The sequence below is a fragment of the Spermophilus citellus genome (assembly GCF_964194105.1).
Source record: "Spermophilus citellus genome assembly, chromosome: 8".
NCBI lineage: Eukaryota > Metazoa > Chordata > Mammalia > Rodentia > Sciuridae > Spermophilus > Spermophilus citellus.
This window is the reverse complement of record NC_138189.1, coordinates 33,334,422-33,357,689: the sequence shown is the minus strand read 5'-3', so window position 1 is coordinate 33,357,689 and position 23,268 is coordinate 33,334,422. Positions and strand designations below refer to the sequence as shown.

At 41.3% G+C, this 23,268-nt stretch overlaps 1 protein-coding gene across 1 annotated transcript; it reads right to left on the bottom strand.

The window, feature by feature from the left end:
* Window positions 1-15,628: 15,628 nt before the first annotated feature.
* Window positions 15,629-16,921, bottom strand: LOC308654780 (sperm motility kinase 2B-like; the record flags this gene model as incomplete). Its single annotated transcript, XM_081304427.1, has 1 exon — window positions 15,629-16,921. One exon carries the CDS (start codon window positions 16,919-16,921, stop codon window positions 15,629-15,631), a length of 1,293 nt encoding a protein of 430 aa, XP_081160553.1.
* Between the last annotated feature and the right edge of the window lie 6,347 nt (window positions 16,922-23,268).

Below are 23,268 nucleotides of genomic sequence, written 5' to 3'. Positions count from 1 at the left end.
TCTTATTCTCAGAGGGACATGTGGATGCCAGAGAATTCAGGTTTTTATCATAGATGTTTGGATTACTGGTATGATTCACTCATTATTTGAAGAGATTATTAACTAAGAAAATGGAACAACTGCCTTAAAAACTAAATCCATTATGTTTAAGCCTCTGGTTGATAAAAGAGGACATAGGGCTCTGTGGCAAAGAACATAGGGGGAAGATCAGGAGAATCATCCTTCTTGAACTTCACTTGCCTCATCTGTAAAATGGGGTGACTGGATAAGAGTATGTCTTGGGTTGTGAAATGCATTGGAAGTAATTTGAAATGTATAATAATAACAATCAAACATGTCAAATGATGAAGTATAGAAGTTTGTAAATGTAAATTGTATCTTAAACTGGAAAAAAATTTTTATTTGTGTGCTCTGGATTATGCTTTCTTGACTAAGGGAGACATAATGGTCATTTACAGCCAATGCCCTGGGGATAGAAGTGTGTCATGCACAAGAGTATCCTCTGCTACCTATGTGGCAGTGCAGACATAGTGCACAACCAGTGAGTCTGAAGGTCCCCATGAGTTCTTTCACCTGTGACAGTAGACATGGTGAATTCCAAGATGCACCCATCCATTAGGCAGGGTTCATTTTTTTTTATATTACCCTGCTGTTTGGTTTTCGGTATTTCATGTGCCACTATCCCAAAGATATCTATGACATCTTTCCTCCCTTAGTCTGTACCTTGGCCTTGCCTGGTTCATTCCTCAAAATGAAATTTGCTTATTCCATGTAGGAATGCTAGTTTTGTAGGATGCCATTCATTATAACCCCGGAAGTGCTCAAAATTATTTTGCATAGTACTTGTACCAATATTTGCAATGTTAATAGTTAAATATCTATTTGAAATTGAGTTAGAAACATAATTTGTATGTCAATGTCATGATTCTAGGATATTATTGCTTAGGGTTAGGCTAAAGTAGGAAGGTAAATTTTCTTAAAGTTAGTCATTTAAATAAAATATTGAGCAAATAACAATGATATCAAGCTGGGCATGGTAGCAGGAGGATTGTTAAGTTCAAGGGCAGTCTAGGCAAGTTTGTGAGTCCCTGTCTCAAAATAAAAAATAAAGAGGGCTGAGGATGTAGTTTAGTGGTAGAGAATCCCTGGGCTCAATACTTAGTAAATTACAGGGAAGAAACCATGAAGGTGGTACATAAAGAACTGAAATTGGGAAACATCTAGAAAATTTTTTTTGCTAAAGAAATAGAGAATCATGTAGTAAGCTTTACTCTCCTTCCAAGTAAGAGAAAATTACAAAATAACAGTGGCCTTAAGTGATAGAAATAGAAATTATTTGCTATGGAAACTCGGGTGATATTATAGATATTCTATTTATCTTTGTGAGATAATTCCAGTGTTGCAGGCAATTGTTTCTGCTAGCTCTTGCTTGTGGTGTCTTGGTTTCTTGTGAGCTAAATGACTTGATCATGAGTTCTTATTTCTTAGGTAATTCCAAGAAGATTTCTTTGAGGTCTGGTTTGAAGGGTGATTTTAATTTTTTAAAAAATATTGTAGTTGTAGATGGACACAATACCTTTATTTTATTTATTTATTTTTATGTGGTGCTGAACCCAGTGCTTTACATGTGCTCTGATTTTGATCCCCCCCCCATTTCCCCCAGGCTTCTTGGATGCACTGCTTATTCAGAACTGCTTTAAACTAGACTTGAGGTTTTCCAGACTTCTAAGCTAATATGAACTTGGCCTACAAACCCTGTGAGGGCCAGTGGTTGGTTATGAATTATCCTGAATTGGGTGGGTGGGGGAATGTCTCTCCTCCTCCACTCAGTGCTAAGGTTCGAGAAATGCAGTTTTCTTGCCATTCTCTTGAATAATAGGTTTATTTCCAATTCATCTTCACCTTGAGCACTTTGTCTCTCATCCCCCATGTCCCTTAGGGCCATGAAACCCCATCCCCTGAATCATGCATGCTTGGCAAGTACTTCCTGGAGGAAGTTGATTTTAGGGTCCTCCATGCTTTTCTGTACTTCTGCTTTATTTAATTGATTTTTGGAAGAGGATATTACTTATTTTACTTATGAATGCATTTAAAAATTTAGAAAATGTTTTATAGCAGGGCATGATGGCGTTTTCCTGTAATCCCAGTGGCTTGGGAAGCTGAGACAGGAGGATCATGAGTTCAAAGCCAGCCTCAGCAAAAGTGAGGCACTGAGCAACTCAGTGAGACCCTATCTCTAAATAAAATACAAAATAAGTCTGTGTATGTGGCTCAGTGGTTGAGTGTTTCTGAGTTCAATCCCTGGTACCCCCAACTCCCCACAAAAAAAGTGCTTTATAAATAAGCTCTTATAGGTAGTTGGGGGAAGGTAAATTGGTACAAAGACTTTGGAAAGCCGTTTGGCAGTATGTATTAACCTCTGTGCACCATATGATCCAGAAACTGCATTCTTAGGTATACAATAAACAAATCCACATACACAAATTCTCCAAAAGACACTTACAAGAATGTCATAGCAGCCTCATTCATAATAGGCTGAACTAGAAAGTACACAAATACCCATTGACGGAAGAATGGTTAAATAAATTGTAGCATATTTAAACTACATATAATATTTACACTACAAACAGAGATTGGGCATGCCCAAACAATAACCACATGCAATAACATGAATGAATCTTACAAGAAACTAAAGAATCCAGAAACCAGAACATATTATTTTATTTATATAAAATTTATTTTTTGAGAGAGAGAGAGAGAGAGAGAGAGAGAGAGAGAGAGAGAGAGAGAGAATTTTAATATTTATTTTTTAGTTCTTGGCGGACACAACATCTTTGTTTTTGTATGTGGTGCTGAGGATCGAACCCAGGCCGCACGCATGCCAGGCAAGCGCGCTACCACTTGAGCCACATCTCCAGCCCCTATATAAAATTTAAAATCATTAATGAAACTATGCTATTGGAAATCAGGATGGTGATTATGCTAGAGAATTTGTCACTGAAAGGGAATTCAAGGGAGGCACCTGTGGGGTTGATAATTTGTTCTTTTTTTTTTCTTTTTTAAAGAGAGAAGAGAGAGAGAATTTTTTTTTAATATTTATTTTTCAGTTTTCGGTGGACACAACATCTTTATTATATTTTATGTGGTGCTGAGGATCGAACCCAGCGCCCAGTGCATGCTAGGCGAGCGCGCTACCGCTTGAGCCACATCCCTAGCATAATTTGTTCTTTCTTTTTTTTTTAAATATATTTTTTAGTTGCAGATGGACACAATACCTTTTATATGGTGCTGGGGAATAAAACCCAGCATGTCACGAATGCTAGGCAAGCGCTCTACCACTGAGCCACTGAGCCACAACCCTGGCACCAATAATTTATTATTTCTTATTCTGAGTGCTGGTTTCCCAAGTTGGTTCAGTATGTGGAATTTCACCATGCCGAGTGCTTAAAGTACCAGCACTTTTCTGAATATGTATTCTACTTTCCTAAAAAGGAAAAAGTCTTTCTGGTGGGAAGAGTGGTCAAAGTAAGAGGCTTGCTGTACTACAGGTAATGAACGGAGATGGTGTTGGTCTTTATATTTCATCTCCAGCATCTAACTTGCAGCACTTGGCCTATAATAAAAGTGCTCAGCAAATACTTGTAGAAGCCCTATGTTTAGAATTTAATTTTTTTAAACACACAATTATCACTTGATCAGATTTATTCTAAAAAAACCCCAGGAAATAATACCTTAAGAAATATGATTAACTTATTCTAAAAATGTGGGTGGAGTAGATTATGATATTTTTATGATGCTCACAAAGTCAAGGGACAAGGGAACAGGATTCAAATTGTTCCTCAGTTGTAAAGGGAACAGAATGCTCCTAGGATTCAGGTTATGGATGAAAGGGATTCTTAAGTAAGTTCTTTTTATTTTGGATATTTTGTCCTTTGAGATATCAATTCCTTGAACAAAGAGTAAAAGTAATTTCCCTAATGGGAAGGAATGGGGAAAAAAAGAGTCCTTAGAAAAAGTTCAAATTATATTTGGTCATAAAGGACATTTTACTCAAGGAAGTTAAAGCTTATAACTGAAAAATACTATAGCTCTTCAGGGTAACATCAGTAAGTAGCTGTGTGACCTTGACCAACCCACCCATTCTCTCTGTTTCCAGTTTTTTTTAAATTTATTTGCAAAATGAGGTTTCTTTCAAATCTAAAATTCTGTGATTGTGCAATTTCATCTAATTGTGGGAAATTGGCTTGAATTGCTTTAAAATATGAATTATGAATCATTAAAAAGGAAAGGTGTTTTGCGAACTTTATTTATTTAAAAAATTTTTTTAGTTGTTGATAAACCTTTATTTATTTATTTATTTTTATGTGGTGCTGAGAATTGAACCCAGTGCCTTACACAATACCAGGCAAATGCACTACCTCTGAGCCATAGCCCCAGCCCGGTTTTGTGAACTTTAAAGTAACAAAATGGAACGTCATTTATGATCAACTTTGTAGAGGTCTTCTAAAGCAGCTTGATTTAGGATTAGAGAATATTTGTAATTAGAATGTTAATTCATTACATTTTCTTCTGCATTATGGGAAGATTCACTGTAGCAGAGACCAGCTAGTTGTCCACCAATCCTGTTTCCTGATCTTCTTTCTGGGGACAGAGCTAGTTTCCATTTCTCAGCTTCTTCACACTAAGTGTACTCACCTGTGTTCTGGCTGATGGAGCATTAGCAACTCCAACCCTGGCCAGGACACCTGCCACTCAGGATCCTCCAGGTTCTTTCTCTGCAGCCAAAGTGCGGTAGCCTCAGAAGGCTCAACTTGAAGATGGCAGAGTCACAAAGTGGAGAGGTTATGAACCTCGAATTATTATTACTGACCAGCTGCAGACCAATTGGGAACATTCCTTTTGGTCTTTCCATTGGCAGAAAATAAATAACATATTTGATTATTTGAAATTTAAAATTTCTATTTAATGAAATAAACCCTTACAAAATTGAAATGTGGCTTAAAAAAAGAAACTATAGATTGAAGAGGAAACTAATGGTAAAGCAAAGTAAACAAGATGGTGTTGGTCTTTATATTTCATTTTTAGCATCTAGCTCACGGCAGTGCTGACATTTCTCCTATAGGTTTATCAACAAGAGGAAGTACTGCCCGCCCCATACTCCCCAGGAGCCGATCAGTACCAAGTTGGCATTAAGAAGGTGTCAGGCTGTGGTGGAAAGGGAAGAGACTTTGAATTCAGTTAGGTTGAGCTCAAGTTCTAGTTTTACCACACAGGCCCCCAGTTTTCTCATCTATAAAATGGAGCTAAGCATATTCACTTTGCTAGGTCGTTAGCAGTAAAGCATAATAACTAAAAGGATGAAGTCGGATCCCAGCTTTGCCATGGATGAACTTGGGTGTATTGAGGGTGACACTTCAATTTTTTGTGCTTTCGTTTTTTTCAGGTGTAAGATTAAGATGGGGATGACAAATCATACCTCAGAAAGCTAACTGGAAAATGGAATGGGTTAGTACAGCCCACCATCCATATCTGTGCGTTTGGCATCCATGGATTCAACCAATCACAGGCGGAAAACATTTGAAAAAAAATTGCATCCTGCTATAATGTACAGACTTTTTCTTGTCATTATTCCCTAAACAATAAACTATAACAACTAATTATATAGCATTTGTATTGCATTAGGTTTTATACAGATGATTTAAAGCATATGGGAGGATGTGCAAACACTACATCATTTTATATAAGGAACTTGAACATCCAGTATATTCTGGTATCCATGCTGGGGCAGGGTGTGTCCTGGACTCAAACCTCCCCAGATACTGAGGGACTAAGCATGACTATACATGCTTAGAATGGTGCCTGCTGCAGAGATGTATGTAGGTGTTTATTATTATTGTTCTTATTGCAAGGAATAACTAGAACATGGGTAAAAATTTGTCTACATGGTAGACACTCATTAAATGGCAATAATGCATGATTCAAAGATGTTTGGCAATACTTATTTGCACATAAAAATCAGAATTTTAGTTTGACATGTTCTACATGCACAATACCCTATCATCCAGAAATTTCATTTTAACCCATTTCGGTTTATCCAATATGTGCTGGTGTGATGTGAAATAATCTGATTCTACGATTTAACAGGTTATTGCATCCCAAAAAATACAGCATATAGAAAGATATCTGTCTTTTCTGAGACCAAAAGTTGATGACTTATGTGTGATATTTCCTTCTTCATATTTGCCTAAGTACCAAGTCCTGTGCACTAAAACTATATGAGCAGGACTAGATGTACTTGCCCTTTTAGGTGGGAAAATTAATAGAATCATTTTTCAGATAGGGAAGAATATCATTATGATTCAGTAAAACATTTTTACCAGTAAAACATTTTTGAGCACACACTCTCAAAATAAGGATATCTTCAGTTATTATATATACTAAGTATGCATATGTATAAGTATCTACATTTATATACTATGCACTAGTGTTCTTATAAGGTGTTAAGAAATAAGTGCTTTCCCTAGCCCCTAACTGTGACAACTTTATGCTATTATTAGTCAATACATCAAGTCTCAATCTATACTTAGGATGAGATTCATTGTTAATGAGAATGTATGTTAATTCATATTTTAATTAGATAACTTCTTGATAATCTCAAAATGTTTTATTATCATCTTTTCTTTTTAAACTTCATCTTGTAGCTAACGAAGAGCCTTCCTAGGAGCTGAAGAATAAGTTCCACCATTTTCAAATCATTTGTTGTTGTTTCATTAGTATGAAACTTGGTCTATGGATTTTCCTCTCATATTATATTCCTACTTTTCTGGTATAGTTAAAACTAGAAAAAACAATTCTTAATTCATTAAGGGCATACTGTAAATCAAAATATGTTTCAATATCCCTCTAGCAAGCAATCACATAAAAAAATCCTGTAGATGCTCCTGACCTTTCTCTGGGAGATACCATTTGGTTGCTTGAATCTCTGACCCAGAGACTGAATGCAGTCCCTAATATGTTCTAAAATGTTCTTCCTGTGTTATCCAAAGGATGTCTTTGGGCCTTCACTTCACTTTTGCCTGTACATGGCATAGGTTCATTCTCTTGAACATCCTGGCTATGGAAGTAGTAGGATAGTTGGGTATTTTTCTTTCATGTCAGAGAATACCTCTGGTGGATTGGAAGAAGGTTTGTTTCCTAGTGGGAAAATGACTTTATATTCTGTATCATGATATTTGTAACTGAAACCTTAGCAACAGAGGCAGGAGAAAATTGAGCAGTATGTGTAAATCCTGGCCTTTGGAGTCTGATGATCACAGTGGAGAAGAACTTGGCCTCTGGCATCTGTCAGACCTTCAGCCAAGTCCTGGCTCTACTGCTAAGTAATGGTGGGAACTTGAAGTAATGTAACCAATCTGAACTTTCATTTCTCCATCTGAAAAATGCGAACAACTACAGAATTTATTAAGTTTATAACAATAACAAAAGAAGAGGAAACACATGGTGGTGGGGAGCACTCAAAATGTGGTGGCATAAAAAAAGATGTATTTTTATTTCTCTTTTATATAAAGTTAGGTAGGTGACACAAGGATGGTATGGCAGTTCAATAGTGACGGGAAGCTGCCTTCTATCTAGTTGTTCTTCTATCCTCTATGCTAGGCTCCCACCCCATGGTAAAGAGGCTGTTACGGTTATTGCCATTTTGTCTGATTCCAGACAGAGGGAACAAGGAAAAGCAAAGAAGAGGGTACACTATTTTTCATTTAATGATATGACTTGGAAGTTGTTCCAATCCCATCGGCCAGACCTTAGCTAAGTGGCCATTCCTAACTGCAAGGGAGTATGGGAAATGTAGAATTTGCTGGAGGTCATGTGACTAGCTTCAGGTTTCTACTACTACAGGAAGGCAGGGAGAATGGTTATGGGGCAAAACTAGCCATCTCTGGAACATCTGCCTCTTAGGATAGATGAAGGGATTAAATGATACTATTTAGCAGAGCTGGGCCATGACTTAACAAAGAGCATTATAATAATAATATTATTATTATTATTAATAATATGAGTCTTTGTTTTCTCCTAAGCAAAACAAATATTGAAGAATTGTTTTCTTCTCTAAATAGGCACTGTGTGCTAACCTGTGTGAAGAATGTCCTGTGCATCTCACCAAATAGTACCTATTTAAACATTGCTAGCATAGTGGATGGTTCTGAAAAGGATATACATTGTTATTCACTTGAAAACAATAATTCTCATTTCTTTCATGTTCACATCTGGTGAGGTCCTTATGTAGCAACTAAAAAAAGACATAAAGAAAAGTTCCACTATTCTTACAGAGAACATGAAAAATAAAAATACCAGAAAAAGTAGACTGACGAGGACAGCTACTTGAAGAATGAGAAAGTACCAGGTCTGTGGAGGCAGACAGAGCTAGCGTATTAGCTCATTGTTTAAAAACTCTCAAAGTCAGTAGTTCACAACCATATCGCTTATCCCTAGGTCTATGGGTTGGCTGTAGCTTTGTTAGATTCTGAACTTTGCTTCACATGTCTTTTCATTTTGGTAGCTACCTCTAGGGCATGTTCTTAGGGAAGATGGTAGGAGCTCAAGAGGTCAAGCTGTATGGTGCAAGTGCACTCAGAGCCTCTATGTATATGTTACCTGTGGCACAAGACACATGACCAAATCCAAAGTCAATGGCCTGAGGAACTATGTACCATTTTCAGAAAAGCATTGCAAGAATGAGAAAGGAACAAATAGTTGTGAACAATAATACTGTCTACTACACCAGAGTTTGGGTTCCTAACTAGCCCCATGATCAGGGGCAAGGTTTTTTAGCCTTTTGAAGATTCGTTTATAAATAGGAATAATAAATATAACCGGTAAATTTGCATTTATTAAATAAGATTCTCATCTCTCTAAATCAGTTCCCAATGGCATGACACAGATTGATTACATATGTGCTTCGATGGTGTTATTTCTCAGCCAAGAGACCAACCAGTTGGGCGACACTTGGGGATTTCAGATCCTCAGCTAGTGGCCTTCTGCCACAGCAGACTTGCCTGTGCCTTCGCTGCACAAATACCATTTTCTGCACGACTATGATGTGAAATATGTTAGGGACCCTGGAAATGAAAGCACCTAACGAGGCTGGCACTTGGTAAGTTTTGCACCAGAAGCAGCTGTCATTGCTGAGAGATGGAAAGACAACTGGGGAGTCAGTTTGATGGCAACAAGGACACCGACGGGAGAGAATTTCCCCTTCAAGAACACCACTTGATGCTTTGCTGTTTCCTCTCTGTGACCCCACTGGGGTCATGACCCCCTCCTCTGCAATTTGAGAAATCCTGATGGATAATATCCAGAACCCAGGCTCTGTGTGACCCGAGCTGAGAGTTGAATCTAAAAATATGTCTTGCTTTATAGAACACCAATTGTGGCTGCTTCTAGTCAGTCCAGAGCATATGACAAATCTACCCCCAATGAAATTCCTGGAATTGCTCTTGTCTCTGAGGTGCTGGGGAAATACTGCCTCCCTTGGTCTGGCATGTGGTCAAGGGAGACTTGCAGGGTCTGACATGGGAGCTCTCTCCCATACAGTCTGAGAGTGTGATGCCAATGCTTTTGGTCTTTTTCAGTTGCAATCTATCTTTGCTGTTGCAACAGTCTTACTACCATAGAGACAACAATTACCAGTGTAGACAAAAAACCTAGGGCAATAGCCCAAGTTTTTTGAAAGCATTGTCAAGTTTATTGCCAGGTTACACTGCCACACAAAGCATGTGTCCCTTGCACACAGAAATATTTTCTTGTTATTTGACTCAGTTTCCTCAATACCCAGTATGAGTATAGTCAGGGTCTAGTAGCCTAAAATCAAACAAACAGTTCAGATGAACATGGAAAACTGAAGTTTTTAAACTAGAAATATTGGATCCAATGTCTATGTTATTTCTGAAATATCTTTAATATAAATGTTTTCCACTGCATGACCAATTGTTGTTGCCTCTTCAAGAATTTAGCATTCTTGTATTCATCACTTGAATAGAAATCTCTGGAAAGCTTTTTCTGTGTAAGATCCTGGAGATACAATGATAGATGAGGCACAGTCTATGGCCTCAGGGGGCTTACACATCTGGGAGCAGAGTGGTTAATTAAAGAAACATTGTAAAATTCAAAATGATAACCAATAGCTTCCACTGAAGAGAAAAAGCTGCATGAACATTGATAATTGAACAATACTGAGATGTGAATTTCAAAGTGTTGTTCATTCAGTCACCCCCTCTCTAGACTCATGTGTCCTGATGAGAGTCTCCTATTATCTTTCTGTGGAGGAAGAAAAAACCACTTGGTCAGCATTGTTGTTAAGGGAACAGGGAAATGGACACTCTTGGATACTGCTGACAGGGTTGCTAGGGACCTAAGTTGGTTTGGGCCTTCACAAATGGCAATCTGACAATATGTAAATGCTGTCCAAAGGGAGAATTGTTTAAATGAATTATGGAATATTCATACAAGGGAATACTGTGTGTACCATGAAAATAATGCTTCAGATTAATAGTGAAATGGAATGCATTGTTGAGTGAGAAAAATAAGAGGCAATGGACACACTGTGATTTGAAATGTGTGTGTGTGTGTGTGTGTGTGTGTGTGTGTGTATAGGATTGTGTATGTGTGTGCAGGAAGTCTACACATATAAAAAGACTGGAGAATGATAATGCTAATACGTCAAAGGTAATTACTTCAGAGTTGGAATTATAAAGGGATTTTTAAATTGGGGAATACTTTTCAGCATTGTTCTTTGAGTTTTCTTACAAAGAACATGTATTGGGCTGGGGATGTGGCTCAAGCGTAGCGTGCTCGCCTGGCATGCGTGCGCCCCGGGTTCGATCCTCAGCACCACATACAAACAAAGATGTTGTGTCCGCCGAAAACTAAAAAATAAATATATATAAAAAATATATATATACAAAGAACATGTATTTCTGTCATAATTTGAGGTGGCAGAGGAAGGCCTTGGAGTTTTCTTTCTTTGTTTTGCTTTTTAAGAAATGAAAAAATTCCAGATCAGGTCATCTCAGCTCCAGGAAAAAAAATTTCCAAATAAAATCATTAATTTATGTGACAGAATTAAAGATAGAGACTTGGTGGGTTGATGAAATTTCTAGTAGTGTAGAATTTTCTAATGGCCTATCAAGGTTTTACTTGTACAAGCAATGAAATGAATGGAAATGCAGTGTACTTGCAAAGAAGATGAGCTCAACTCTCTCAAGCAAATTGTGCTTTGTTACTGGTGATTTGCTACTGGCAACGTGGATGGCAGGTGGCTGGGACAATTCCAGAACCAGCTGGGTAACGGTTGTGGTTGGAGTGAGCTCCGATCTCCCCATAGTTGGACTGTTGAGGGGAGAGAGTTTGGGAGAAATGATCTCTAATTTTAGATTTCTAAATAAAAGTTGATTTTGTTATGTAAAATATTGTGGTTGTTAGAAAATTTGAATAGGAAATTATATATTGAACATCAGTTTTCTTATTTTCCTTAGGTTTTTCTCTGCCTTCCTTCCAAATTCAATTATAGATATGGTGGAAGTCATCTCTGAACCTTCTCTCTGCTATTTCCTTGCCTTTCTCCTTGGAGGCAATGACACAAATTATTTCAGGTTCATCATTCTCATGTTTGTTTAAGAATTTAAAAAACATATTTTGCATCATTAATTGCAATCAAGTATTATTTTCTAGACATATTTGTGGATTTTTGGATTTTGCTGTTGGTTTATCCATGCTAACAGTTGTTATAACTATACATTAACTGCTGTATAGTTTTTAATTGTGAAAGTAGACCACAATGTATTTGTCCATTCTTCCATTAATGGACATTCAGATTGTGTTTTTGAAACAATGCTGCAATGAACCTTCCTGAACTTATATCCCTATCTAGGGTATGTACCCAGAAATGGAATTGTGGGGTCACAAGAAAAGTGTATCTTCAACCTGACTAGATATATAGTTGTACCAATTTATGGGTCCCAAAATGTTTGAGACTTCTTGCCAATCTTTGGAATTTTTCTTTACATTTTTGCCAGTCTGGAGGGTGTGAAATGGTTTCTGATTATCATTTATTTTTATTTTCCTAATTAACATCAGACTAAACACCTTTCTATATGTTTATTGGCCATTTAGATTTCCTTTTCTGTTAATAAATTTATTTATTTATTTATTTATTTATTTATTTATTTATGGTACCAGGGATTGAACCCCAAGGGGTTCAATTGTACCCTGGGTTCAAATCCACTAAGCCACATTCCCAGCTCTGTTAGTAACTTTTTATATCTTTTGATCACTTTCTTGATGGGTTGCTAATCTTTTTCTTCTTAGTTTAATCTGAGTTTTAAACAAAAAATAAGAAAAGGAAATCCATCTATTCAACATATTTCTCTTGAGTGAAAATTGGCTGTTAGATGCTATGAAAAGAAAGGAAAATGAAAAAGATGACACTCTTTCATGCAAATACTCAATTTATGCTATTTTTGATGGGAAGAGAAAATTCTTTAACATTGTATCAGTGTTGCTGTAGGGTGAAGCGGTTATTTCATTTATATTCTGTTCTTAAGATTTATATCAGACTCTCCCTAACAAAAATGCAAAATTATCTAAGTACAATTACACTGTGTTTCTCCTTAATAATCCAAATAAAGCACCTATTCTGAAGTCTAGAATGAAAAAATAGAGGGGGCTGGCCATGCTTCCCCAAAGTTATCTTACACTCATTACAGAGCAGTAGCCCATGTGGCATGGGCAGGGGTACACAGAATGACTAATGCACTAACAAGGCTTACGTGGACCTCCCACCCCCCTATAATTGCATTCCTTTCATTAGTTTTCACCCAGCTGGTCTGAGTTGCACAAACAAAATATTGTATGAGATCGGCCCATTGATGGTAAATTCGGAATAATTTTTGTAAAACCCTTGCCAAGTTACATACTGACCCCAGGGTCTTTAAACCAGCCAAAAAATGTTGAGCAAAAACTGAATTAAATCTATTATCACAAATTTGTGCCCCATAATCTGATGAGACTTCCAGATGTCCAGCCAGAGACCATCTGCTGAATGTCTGTGGGCACACACTCCCGGAACATGTGCATGGCTAAGGGTAGCAGAGTGACAGCTTGGAGCTCCAAAACTCTGAGCAGTTCCTGCTTGGACATAAAGCAGACAAAGAAAAAACAAGTCGGAGGCTTTCTTTTTGAGAGTTCTTTTTTTAAATCATCATTTTCTTTCCATTTAACTGATCAGTTGCCTTATTCTGGGAGTCAAATCATGGCTTTTCCAAGTCATAATAATGAGATAGGCTCATTTCTCTCAAAGATATCAGACTGTGATTTTTTTAATATTTAAAGAGGTAGCAACAAAAATATTTGGGAGTTAATTTCTAACTTAGACTTGGTCATAACACCGAGTAGCAAGCTTTGTTCATTGCTGTCAGAACTCCCAAACAGACTGTCAGAAGGAGATATATGTGTAGGAGGCTTACTGGGAAGTACTCTCAAGAACAAGATGAGTGAGGGACTAAGGGAAGTACCATCGTGCAGAGGGGAAGTTGGATTGAGAGATAATGGACAATGAGAGACAGTGGAGGCCTCCACCAGGCTTGTGGGGAGCTACGGAGCTCAGGCAGTGTATTAATGACAGATTTTGTGTGTCAACTTGGTTACGCTGTGGTGCCCAATTTTTTGGTCAAACTTCAGGTATTGCTGTGAAGATATTTTTAAGATGTGATCAACACTTAAACCAGTAGTTTTCAGTGAAGTCCATAATGTGAATACAATTCACTGAAGGCTTTAAGAGCATAGACTGGGGTTAACAAAGAAGAAATTCTCAAGATTGGAATGTCAGTCTTAAAATCCCGCTTCAGTTTCCAGTATACTGCTTTGTGAAATTCAGACTAAAAATTACAACTTGACTATTCACTTCTGTTTCCACTCTATTGGAAAGGAAACCCCCACAGGAACCTCCAAGAAATACCTCTAGGATATACCCAAAGTGAGAGGTAAGAAAATTGTTTCACTACAGACATTCCCTGAACAGGATAGAAGACAGTCCCCTAACAACTGAATCAGACTTGCCCTGGCCTCCCTATGAGGACACAAGACACGCTGAACCCTGAGCTCACCCCGTCCCTTAGGCCCCCATCTTCGGTAATTACATGCTAACAATGCCATTTCTGATGAGAGAGACCTTATTCTTAGGTGTGGAGGTCTGGGGGACAGGATGGGTCCCTGACACTCCCTGGTCCTACCCATCTGGGAGTCCTTTTCAATAGGTGCTGAGTTCTGTCACGTCATTATTCTGCATGAATCCATACCATCCTGTGCCTTTCTTGGCTTTTCAATAAAGTACATCATATGGAGATATTGGTGTCTATACTCTTGATGGACTTTGGTCTGTGGATTTTAGGTTTCTCTGATGGTTTTACTCTGGCAGCGGCTTTTCTGGTTTGATGGTCGGGCAATACCAGCTTCATAAAATACATGGCGAGTTGTTCCCTGTGCTTCCACTTCCTGAAAATGTTTGTATACAGTTGGTCTTCTTCACTGTGTGGTAGAATTCTCCAGGGCCATCATCTATAGCTGAAGATCTTTTGGGAGCTTCTTATGTTAGGAACTTTATTTCCTTGATGGTCACTTGGCTTTTATGTAAGTAGCCACCATGGGAAGGTTTAAGATAGCTAGTCCCCACAGCCCATGTGCTCATTCTCCATGACCTTTAGCAGCAGCCAGGAGGAGATTTTGGGATCCCAAGCAGCAAGGCATGCTGGTGCCGCCCCCAGCCACTGCTGCAGGCAGGCCCACCCCCGCCCACTGGCCCTTCTCTGGCTTCCCTGCCCATGGGATTATGGAGGTGATGCCACAGACACTCTGGAGTCCAGTGGCTTTCCATAGGAGTCTTCTCTAACACCTGCCAACCACCCTCTCCACACATCTCTGGGAGGGGCCTGAAGAGCAGGAAAGGAATCCTTTGTGGCCAAAGCAATGGCTAAAACAGAATTGAGTCTACAGTGGCTAAGGAGAGAATCTCCCTCTACACCAGGTCAAGGCACGTGAGTTCCCACCTACACTGGCTGAAGGTACCCGAGTCTCTACACAGAACAGCAGAGGGAGGCCCAGTGGTCCAGGCTATGGCCGGCCCCCTGCTGGGCTCCTGCTTTTGCCCTGAGGCCTCTCTCTGGTTTTGGTTTTTCCTTTTTAAGTTTTATCTCCTCTATTTTTCAACCTGCCCTCTTAAAACAAAGCAAAAGAAAAAAGCCTTTGGAACATCAATTTTATTATTCAGTGGGTGAGAAAGAGAAATTGATGAGGAACCATCGCTGGTTTCCCAGAAGCCCAGGAGGAAGGCCGGGGAAGAGCAGGGCAGGGGAAGTGTCCCAGGGAAGAGTCTCTAGTGTCTGTGGCAGGTGGGGGCAGAGAGTGGTGGTGGAGGCCGACGGGCTCTTGGTTGGAGTCCGCGTGGGGAAGCCCAGGCCAGTGGGCGTCCCTCAGTACTGCAGCTATTTCGGTGCCCTTCCTGACGGGTGCCGACTCTGAGGTCAGGCTGCTCGGAGATCGGGGTCTTCTGGCTGTCCCTTGGTCGTGTGCCTCCTCAGGGCGCGTCCACTGGGGCCACTCTGTTTTGGAACCTAGGGCTCCCGTGGCCTCCCTGCACCGGTGCCGCTCTGGAGCGGGGTCCGCGGAAGCAGGGCAAGCAGCAGCAGAGTTGCCGGAGGCTGTCAGCGGATTGGCCTGAGGACCCCTGGGAGGAGCTGGGGCCTTCTGCCACACACCCGCAGAGGACCCTCCATGGGCGGGGCCTGGGGTCTTGGGGCCCACGGAACACAGGGTCACCCCGGGAGGCTGGGCTGGGAGGGGCTGTGCCCACGTGGAAGCAGCGCAGAGGAATGTCAGGCACACTGGCACTGACCGCGCCCCTGTGCCCTGCCTGCCTGGCCTCCTCTGGGGGCTGGCGCTCCCGGGGCACTGGATGGGCAGGCTCGCTGGCGCACCACCTGCTGGGGCGCAGGCCGGGGGCATCCCTGGGGCCTGGGCGAGGCCTCACCACCCTTCTGCGCACAGGCCTCGCCTGGAGCGCCCACCCCGCCACCGCCTGGGTTCTCTGGTGCTGGAGGATAAGATAGGTGGCCATGGCCTCGTCGTATTTCCGCTGGTCCAGGGACACCCAGGCGTGGTAGGGGTCGTAACCCATGTCGAACATGATGGTCATGATGGCGGGGTCTGGGTGTCTGGGGTGTGGGTCACTGCAAGGATTGGGCGAGGGTTCCCTGCCCTGGCTCAGCCATGGATGCTCCATTACCTGCTCCAGGGTGGGCCTCTGCCTGGGGTCCAGCCTCAGCATCTGCTGGATGAGGCTGCAGGCGTCCTGGGAAAGGTTCCTGGGAAGGTAGTAGTATCTGGCCTGCATGAGGACGTCCTGCAGGCGGTTGGCGACCCTGGCCTTAAATGGGCGTCTCCCTGTGAGCATGAGAAACAGGGTGACCCCCAGGCTCCAGACGTCCGCTGGGGGACCCTCGTATTCTTGATGTTCCACGATTTCAGGGGCACGGTATGGGATAGTGCCCCAGAAGCCGTTGAGCTTCTGCCCAGGCGTGAAGGTGGCGCCAAGGCCGAAGTCGATGAGCTTGATGCTGCCGGCCCTGATGTCCACCACCACGTTGTTGGGCTTCAGGTCCAGGTGCACGATGCCCCTGTCGTGGCAGTGGCGCACCGCGCGCAGGATCTGCCTGAACACCAGGCGGGCCTGATCCTCCTGCAGGCCACCGACCTCCGGGATGTAGCGCCACAGGTCTCCCCCATCTACGTGCTCCATGACCATGTAGACGGTGCTTGGGCTCTCCATGAAGTGGAAGAGCTGGATCACGTTGAGGTGATCCAGGGCCATCAACCTCTCCGGTTCAGAGAGGACGGGCACGTTCCCCTGTGCCTTGGACACCACTTTCACTGCCACCTCTGCCCTGGTGAGGAGATGGCGGGCCAGTAACACACGGCTGAAGCCCCCCTCCCCAAGCTCCCTCACCACAAGGTAATGGTCGGTGAGGGCCGACTCATAGCAGGAGCTGGGCTCCTGTGACCCTACACTATTCTCACTACTCTGACTGCATCCTAGAGCTGGAACACCAACTAAGGATGCTAGCTCAAACAAACAAACAAACAAACAAAAATAAAAATAAAAATAAATAAATTAATTAATTAATAGAATAAAATAAAATAACAAACCCAAACAAAAGAATAAAACCAACAACCAAAAGTCAGAAGACCAAACAAAAACAAACAAATGCCCAAATCAAAAAAACAACAGCAAAACACCACAACCACCAGCCACCAAACCACCAGCCACCAACCACCAACCACCAACCACCAAAGGAGCTAACTATCTGGGAGTCCGATAGGTCACCACCAAGAGCTTCCTGTACTTATGGACGAAAAACCCGGCTGCACCTCCGACTTATATGGCCAGTGTTTGAGAGTGCATGACAGTGGCTCCTTGTGAGGTCAGAGCAAGAGGTGACTGAGTCATGCCTGGCCATAACCCCCAGTGGTCATCTTACTCTACGGCCTTTAGGACCTTTCCCACTTTCATAATAAAAAAGGACCCCAGAAAATTTTGTTTCGGGAGGTTATGGAGAATGATAGTTATATGTGTAGATGTTAAAACTTGTGGGGTACTTCAGTGGTCTTTTCACTTGGACTCTGATGAAAATCTATCATTACCTTGGGCTTTTAAAGGCCTCATCCGATCTACACTCCAACCATTCAATTCCTATTTCTTCCAACTCAGAATGACTGGTGTCAAAGGGATGGTAGCGCTTTGCTCATGTGGTGATGCTAGCCCAAGAGGCCCTGTCCCCTCAGAACCTCCAGGGCTTGGCGTGAACACCTGCAGGGCTGAGAGGAAGGGACTATTGTTTATCATCCTTTCCCCATAAAGTTCTCAACAGGTTTTGCTCTAGAAACCCTGCATCACCAAAGTCAGTGGTTTGATATGTTGAACAGGGAAAGGATAAAATACAAAAGCCCAGAATCCTAAAACCAGCAAACATGTCCTTCCAATATGGGGAAGAAATGGAGGCTTCCCAGACCCCTGGGTCCCTTCCTGCTGTCGAAACAAAGTCCCTTAGACTGTGTCTTTTTTTTTTTTTTTTAACAATAGAAATTGACTTCTCACCGTTCTGGAGACTGGGAAGTGCAAGGTCAAGGCTCCTTGTTGCTGTATGCTCACATGATGGGAGAGGCAGAAGGTTTGGACTCACTCTCTCAAGCCTTGCTTCCTGTTTGTCCATTTTATGTTGTGTTGACCACTGAATCAGTCCCTTGGGTATGTCAGGCATGTCCTCTACCACTCCCCTATTTTTGTTTTTTCTTGAGACAGGGTCTTGTTCAATTGCTCAGGTTGGGCTTATGCGTGTGATCCTCCTGTCTTGGAGTCCCAAGGAGAGAGGATTAGAGCCTGTCATGGTTTGTAAGGGAGGTGCTCCTCTCCCCCATAGGCTCCTGCGCTAGTGCAGGGCTATTCAGAGGGGAAATGGTTTGATTGGGAGAGCTGGAACCTTCAGCCCATCCTAGGGTGAATGGACTGACTTGCTGGTGATTATAGGCAATAGAGTATAGATTTTAGAGTTGCATGCCCACACAGTCATGTGATTCAATCTTGAGCTCTTTTTCACCAACCCATAGCTCTGTGTTTGTCTCTCTCTATTTATGTGTGATTCTGACTCTTCTTTCATACTCTAAAGATCTGTGTGTTATGATTTTACTATTGGGTTTTCCAGAAATACCACATAGCATTTGTTCTAATCACAGTGTCAAGAACTGTGAAGGGTTTGACATTTTACTTTACTTACAAGTTAACAAGTTAACCTAGCAAAGTTTTATGGATGTTGATAGAAGACTTGAAACTTTTTGGTCAGAGATGAATAAAAGTCAATTACCAAGGCAATAGAAATAGCAGAGTATCAGAATTTTTTATACTTTCTTCTTAGACCCAGATTTCTCTTTTAAAAAAAAAATTTTTAGATGTATGGACCTTTATTTTACTCAAATATTTATATGTGGTGCTGAGACTCGAACCCAGCGCTCTGCACATGCCAAGCAAACACTCTACCATTGAGCCACTGCCCCAGCCCTTTAGGCCCAGATTTCTAAAATGTGATACAAGGAGAGTCAGATTATAAGTACTTAAACTGTGGGTTACATTACAGTACAGGAATTCTGAGTTTAGGGAACCCAAATCTTTTATAATAGGCAATAATCACACTCGATTTTTGCTCCACAGAACATTATAATTCTCTATCTTTCATGACTACTAGAACACCTGTCTGCTGCTCTGGAGGTAGACACTATCTCTATATTCCCAGCTATGCAAACAACATTTACATGCTAGTTCAGAACAAAGGGTAGATGGTGCTTCACTTATGAGATCTGAAAAACACAATGACTCATGGAGAATTGTTTCTCAACACAAGATAAATCTAGCATATGGTCTGCCAGACCATATGCCATAAATCTAGCATTATGGTCCAAATTGCAGAGCATCTTGCAGCAGAACCTGGGCTGAATGCAGAGCTCTTTCCTGCTCTGGGCTCTGAGAAAGCTAGCAGCCTTCCTTGTCATTTGGTAAATTAATTGGGTAATATCGAAAGTGTAGAATAAGTTTCATCTAGAACACTCCCCAAACCATGGGACTTCTTTTTGAAGGAGAATGTACAAGAGGTATACCCTGGAGGGAATTTTCCCATAAACTCTAGATTACTGGACTCTCATAAAATTCATGTATGGGTTTGAGTAATGAATCGTCACTGGGTTAATGTTCCACTTTTTGGAGTACGTGGATGTTACCAAAGCTTCCAACATACTTCCTAATTAAGTTTTAAGCAAATTTTTGTAAATAAAGTTTTATTGGAACACACAGTCATTCTCATTCATTTACATATCATTATGACTACTTTTGTGCTACAATGGAAGGATTGAGCAGCTGTGGGAAACTACAGGGCCCACAAAACTTTTACCTTGGGCCCTTTATAGAAAAATTTTCCTGACCCCTGCTACAGAGAAAAGCCACCCCAATAATGTGGGTTGTTTGCTTACTGCTGCATTCCTCTTTGCTTTGTGAAAGGGTTTTATCTTGTCCTTTCCATGGACAGATGGTGGGGTGGCTGATCTTTGTAGCAGGTGTCAGCAAAATTTTCTATATAAATATTCAATCTTATACAGCCTGATCTTTAGTATATCTACTTCTCTCTTGCTTTGATTCCCTTCCTCTACCATTTGCCATGACAATATGAATCACCACTTTCTCCAAGCTTTCAGGAGTTATCCATGCGACAAGTGACTTGTGAAAGTCATTGACCCCATAGCTGCATGTCAGTACTATCTTCCAGTCTTGCCAGGGAGCCAATAACAGAATATGCCACCATATTATAATTCTCCTTCTTTATAAGCAGTTTCCCCTTCCCACTTTGACCCAGCATCTTCAAAATCCAGTTGCAAGTGCCCTTCTTCATGATGGTACATGTTGGCTATTCCTTCTGCTTCTTTAGTGAATAGGTCATTTTCTCCCTCAACAGGCTTAGCATTTATTTCCTCCACTAGGTTATGTTTTTTTTTTGTCCTCGTTGTCATATGATTTTGGTCTGAGGGCCAGGTTGGGGGGTGTCCTTCCTAGGAAAGGCACATGGGTTTTGCAAGGTAGAGCGTTCTGTCATCATTTCTGCCCAGGGAGAGTATGGTTGCTTTTAACAGGGAGGGTGGGTCATATCTATAGTCCTGTGTGGTTCAGGTAAATCTGGGATTTTAGATTTCTTGAGTATATGGACTAAATAGCCTCACATCAAGTCTTGCCACTGCTTCTCAACCAGGCTCTGGCTTAGTGTCATAGAATTTTTGTGTTGTAAATTCAACCTCCTCTGGAGTTTCTTTGCTATTATACTTACTGAGTCTGATCCTTAGCTTTGTCCCGACTGCAGGAAATGACAATCACTTAATAAGCTGCCAAGGATAGACCCTTTGACTTCCACAATTCACTTGAGTTGATGGTTAATCACCCTCAACTTTTTCATGTTCTGTCCAGCTCCTCAGAAGGCTTACAACCTGCCACAGCCACCTCATATCCTGGTACTCATGTTTGTCCTTTTTCTGATGATAAATGCCTAATGTATGGCATTCACAAATGCAATTTCTCCTACTAAACTCCCATCCCTTACCATAGGGAAATTTTTAACAATTGCACTGCTATAGAATGCCAGGGACTATTAATATTCCACCTACCACCAAGACTGGGGTTCTCACTGCCAGCCAGCTAGAGTGTGAGCTAGCTTCAAAATCCCATTTTAGAGTTTGATTCTTAGGAACACTCTTGGTACTGACTGACTTAGGTTGGGTCCTCAGGAAATAAACTTTTGAGATGGAGATTTCCTTTGAGAGGTCTTTTGGAGAGTGCTCTCAGGCAGATATCTAGAAGAAAGAGGGACACAAATCAGGCAGAGGTTGAAGATGAATTGTTATGCAGTCATGATAGAGACCTCAGCTAATCCTGCAGGAAACTCTGGAGTTGGAGTGTCTCTTCAGAATTATCCCAAACTGAGGCCAGGTGGACGGGGCTGCAGACACCTTGAACTGACTGGCAATTTGAGTTTGTGGGGGGGTTCATAACCTTTGGTGAGGCAGTTTCCTTTAAGCAAGGCCACTTTCCTGAGAGACACAGCTAAGGGTCATTAATGTCACTTCTGGCAGCTGGAGAATGAGTGGCTCAGTCCTGCAGGGGATCTGGGTAGAGCATGGCTGCATCCACTGCAATCCTTTAATTCTTAAATGAATGCAGAGGCCTTGTGGACAGTGGTCTGATTTTTGAAGCTTATCTTGAGAGCAATGGAATGTCATTACACAATATTAGCAAGGGAATATCATAATTAGACTTGCATATCCAAAAGATCAGTTTGGTTACAGTGTGATGAAAATGGATTGCAGAAAGTATATCTGTTGGGATCTAGTCAAGAAATCAGGAAACCATGCCAGTCATTTTTACTGTAAGAATTTAATACAGGGAGCTGTTTATACAGGTAATAGATGACTAATGAGCCAATACAAGTAATGCAGATATAGTAACCTCAAGAGACACTACCACTCCTAGGGTTGGGGGAACAAACAAAAAGGTTGGTCTTATAAGAACCTACAAGTTGTTAGCTTCACAGAGCTTGGATTCCAACATCTGAAAAAAGACACTCTCACTCATTACCTGGGTAAGGTTGATACCTAAAGAGCTCAGAGGAGAAACCTCACAGAAATGGTCTCTAGAGCTATACAGAAGGGGCATTCCCAACTGGTGCTAGTGCCTCTGAGTTAGGCCAATGAGGACAATTCTGAGACTGTGGGGAAAATACAACACGGAAACTAAAACCAGTAGCTACTTGGCACGCCAGAGCTGCTGATCCTACAGCATGTGGTCCTGCTGGCAGGGACAGCAAGCAGAAAGAGCAAGACTTCTCTCCATCTTCTGCCTTTGAGTCCCTTTAGAGCCCCCCCCCCCCCATTGGTAGAATGTAGCAGGAGCCAGTTGGCAAAGCAGAAATGTAATTAATGGCATAGCCCTATCCCCAGCATCTCGAGTTAGAAAGTGAGAAACAATAGATTAATAAGGAGCCCAAAGAAAGAGAATGTAAGTGAGGAGACCAATTTAGAGAGCTTATTGCTAAAGCCTAGGGAGAGTGATGGCAGTAGAGATGCAGGGAGTGGAATAGATTCAAGGAACATTTGAAGTGATTAACAGGGCTTTTTGCAAGGGGCCAGGGGAGAGTAGGGAATAGGGAACAAATTAATTGCTTGGTAGTGGCATTACTGCTGTGAGGAGTCCTGGAGGAGGAGCAAGTTTATGGGTGAAGAGTTTTATGGAGATCTGAGCTGGTTTTAAAGGATAGGGAACAATCACACAGGCAGAGGGAAGTGGAGATGGCATTCAGAGAGAGAAAAAGTTAAGAAGAGATTTTTTGAAAATGCTTTAAGTGCATTCAGGGGACAGTGGTTTGCCTGGAGAGAAGGATGTGAATAGTAAAAGAGGAAGAAACTAGAATTTGCAACCCATATGATCGTAGAGTCTTTAGTAGGCAAATGATAAAGTCCTATGATGTATCTGTAGGACTTCAAATTTTTTAAACACTCTTATTTAGGTTAAGAGCGACAAATGTCTGCCTACAACCAGGAGCAGAACAAAATATTCATATTTTGAATATTTAATAG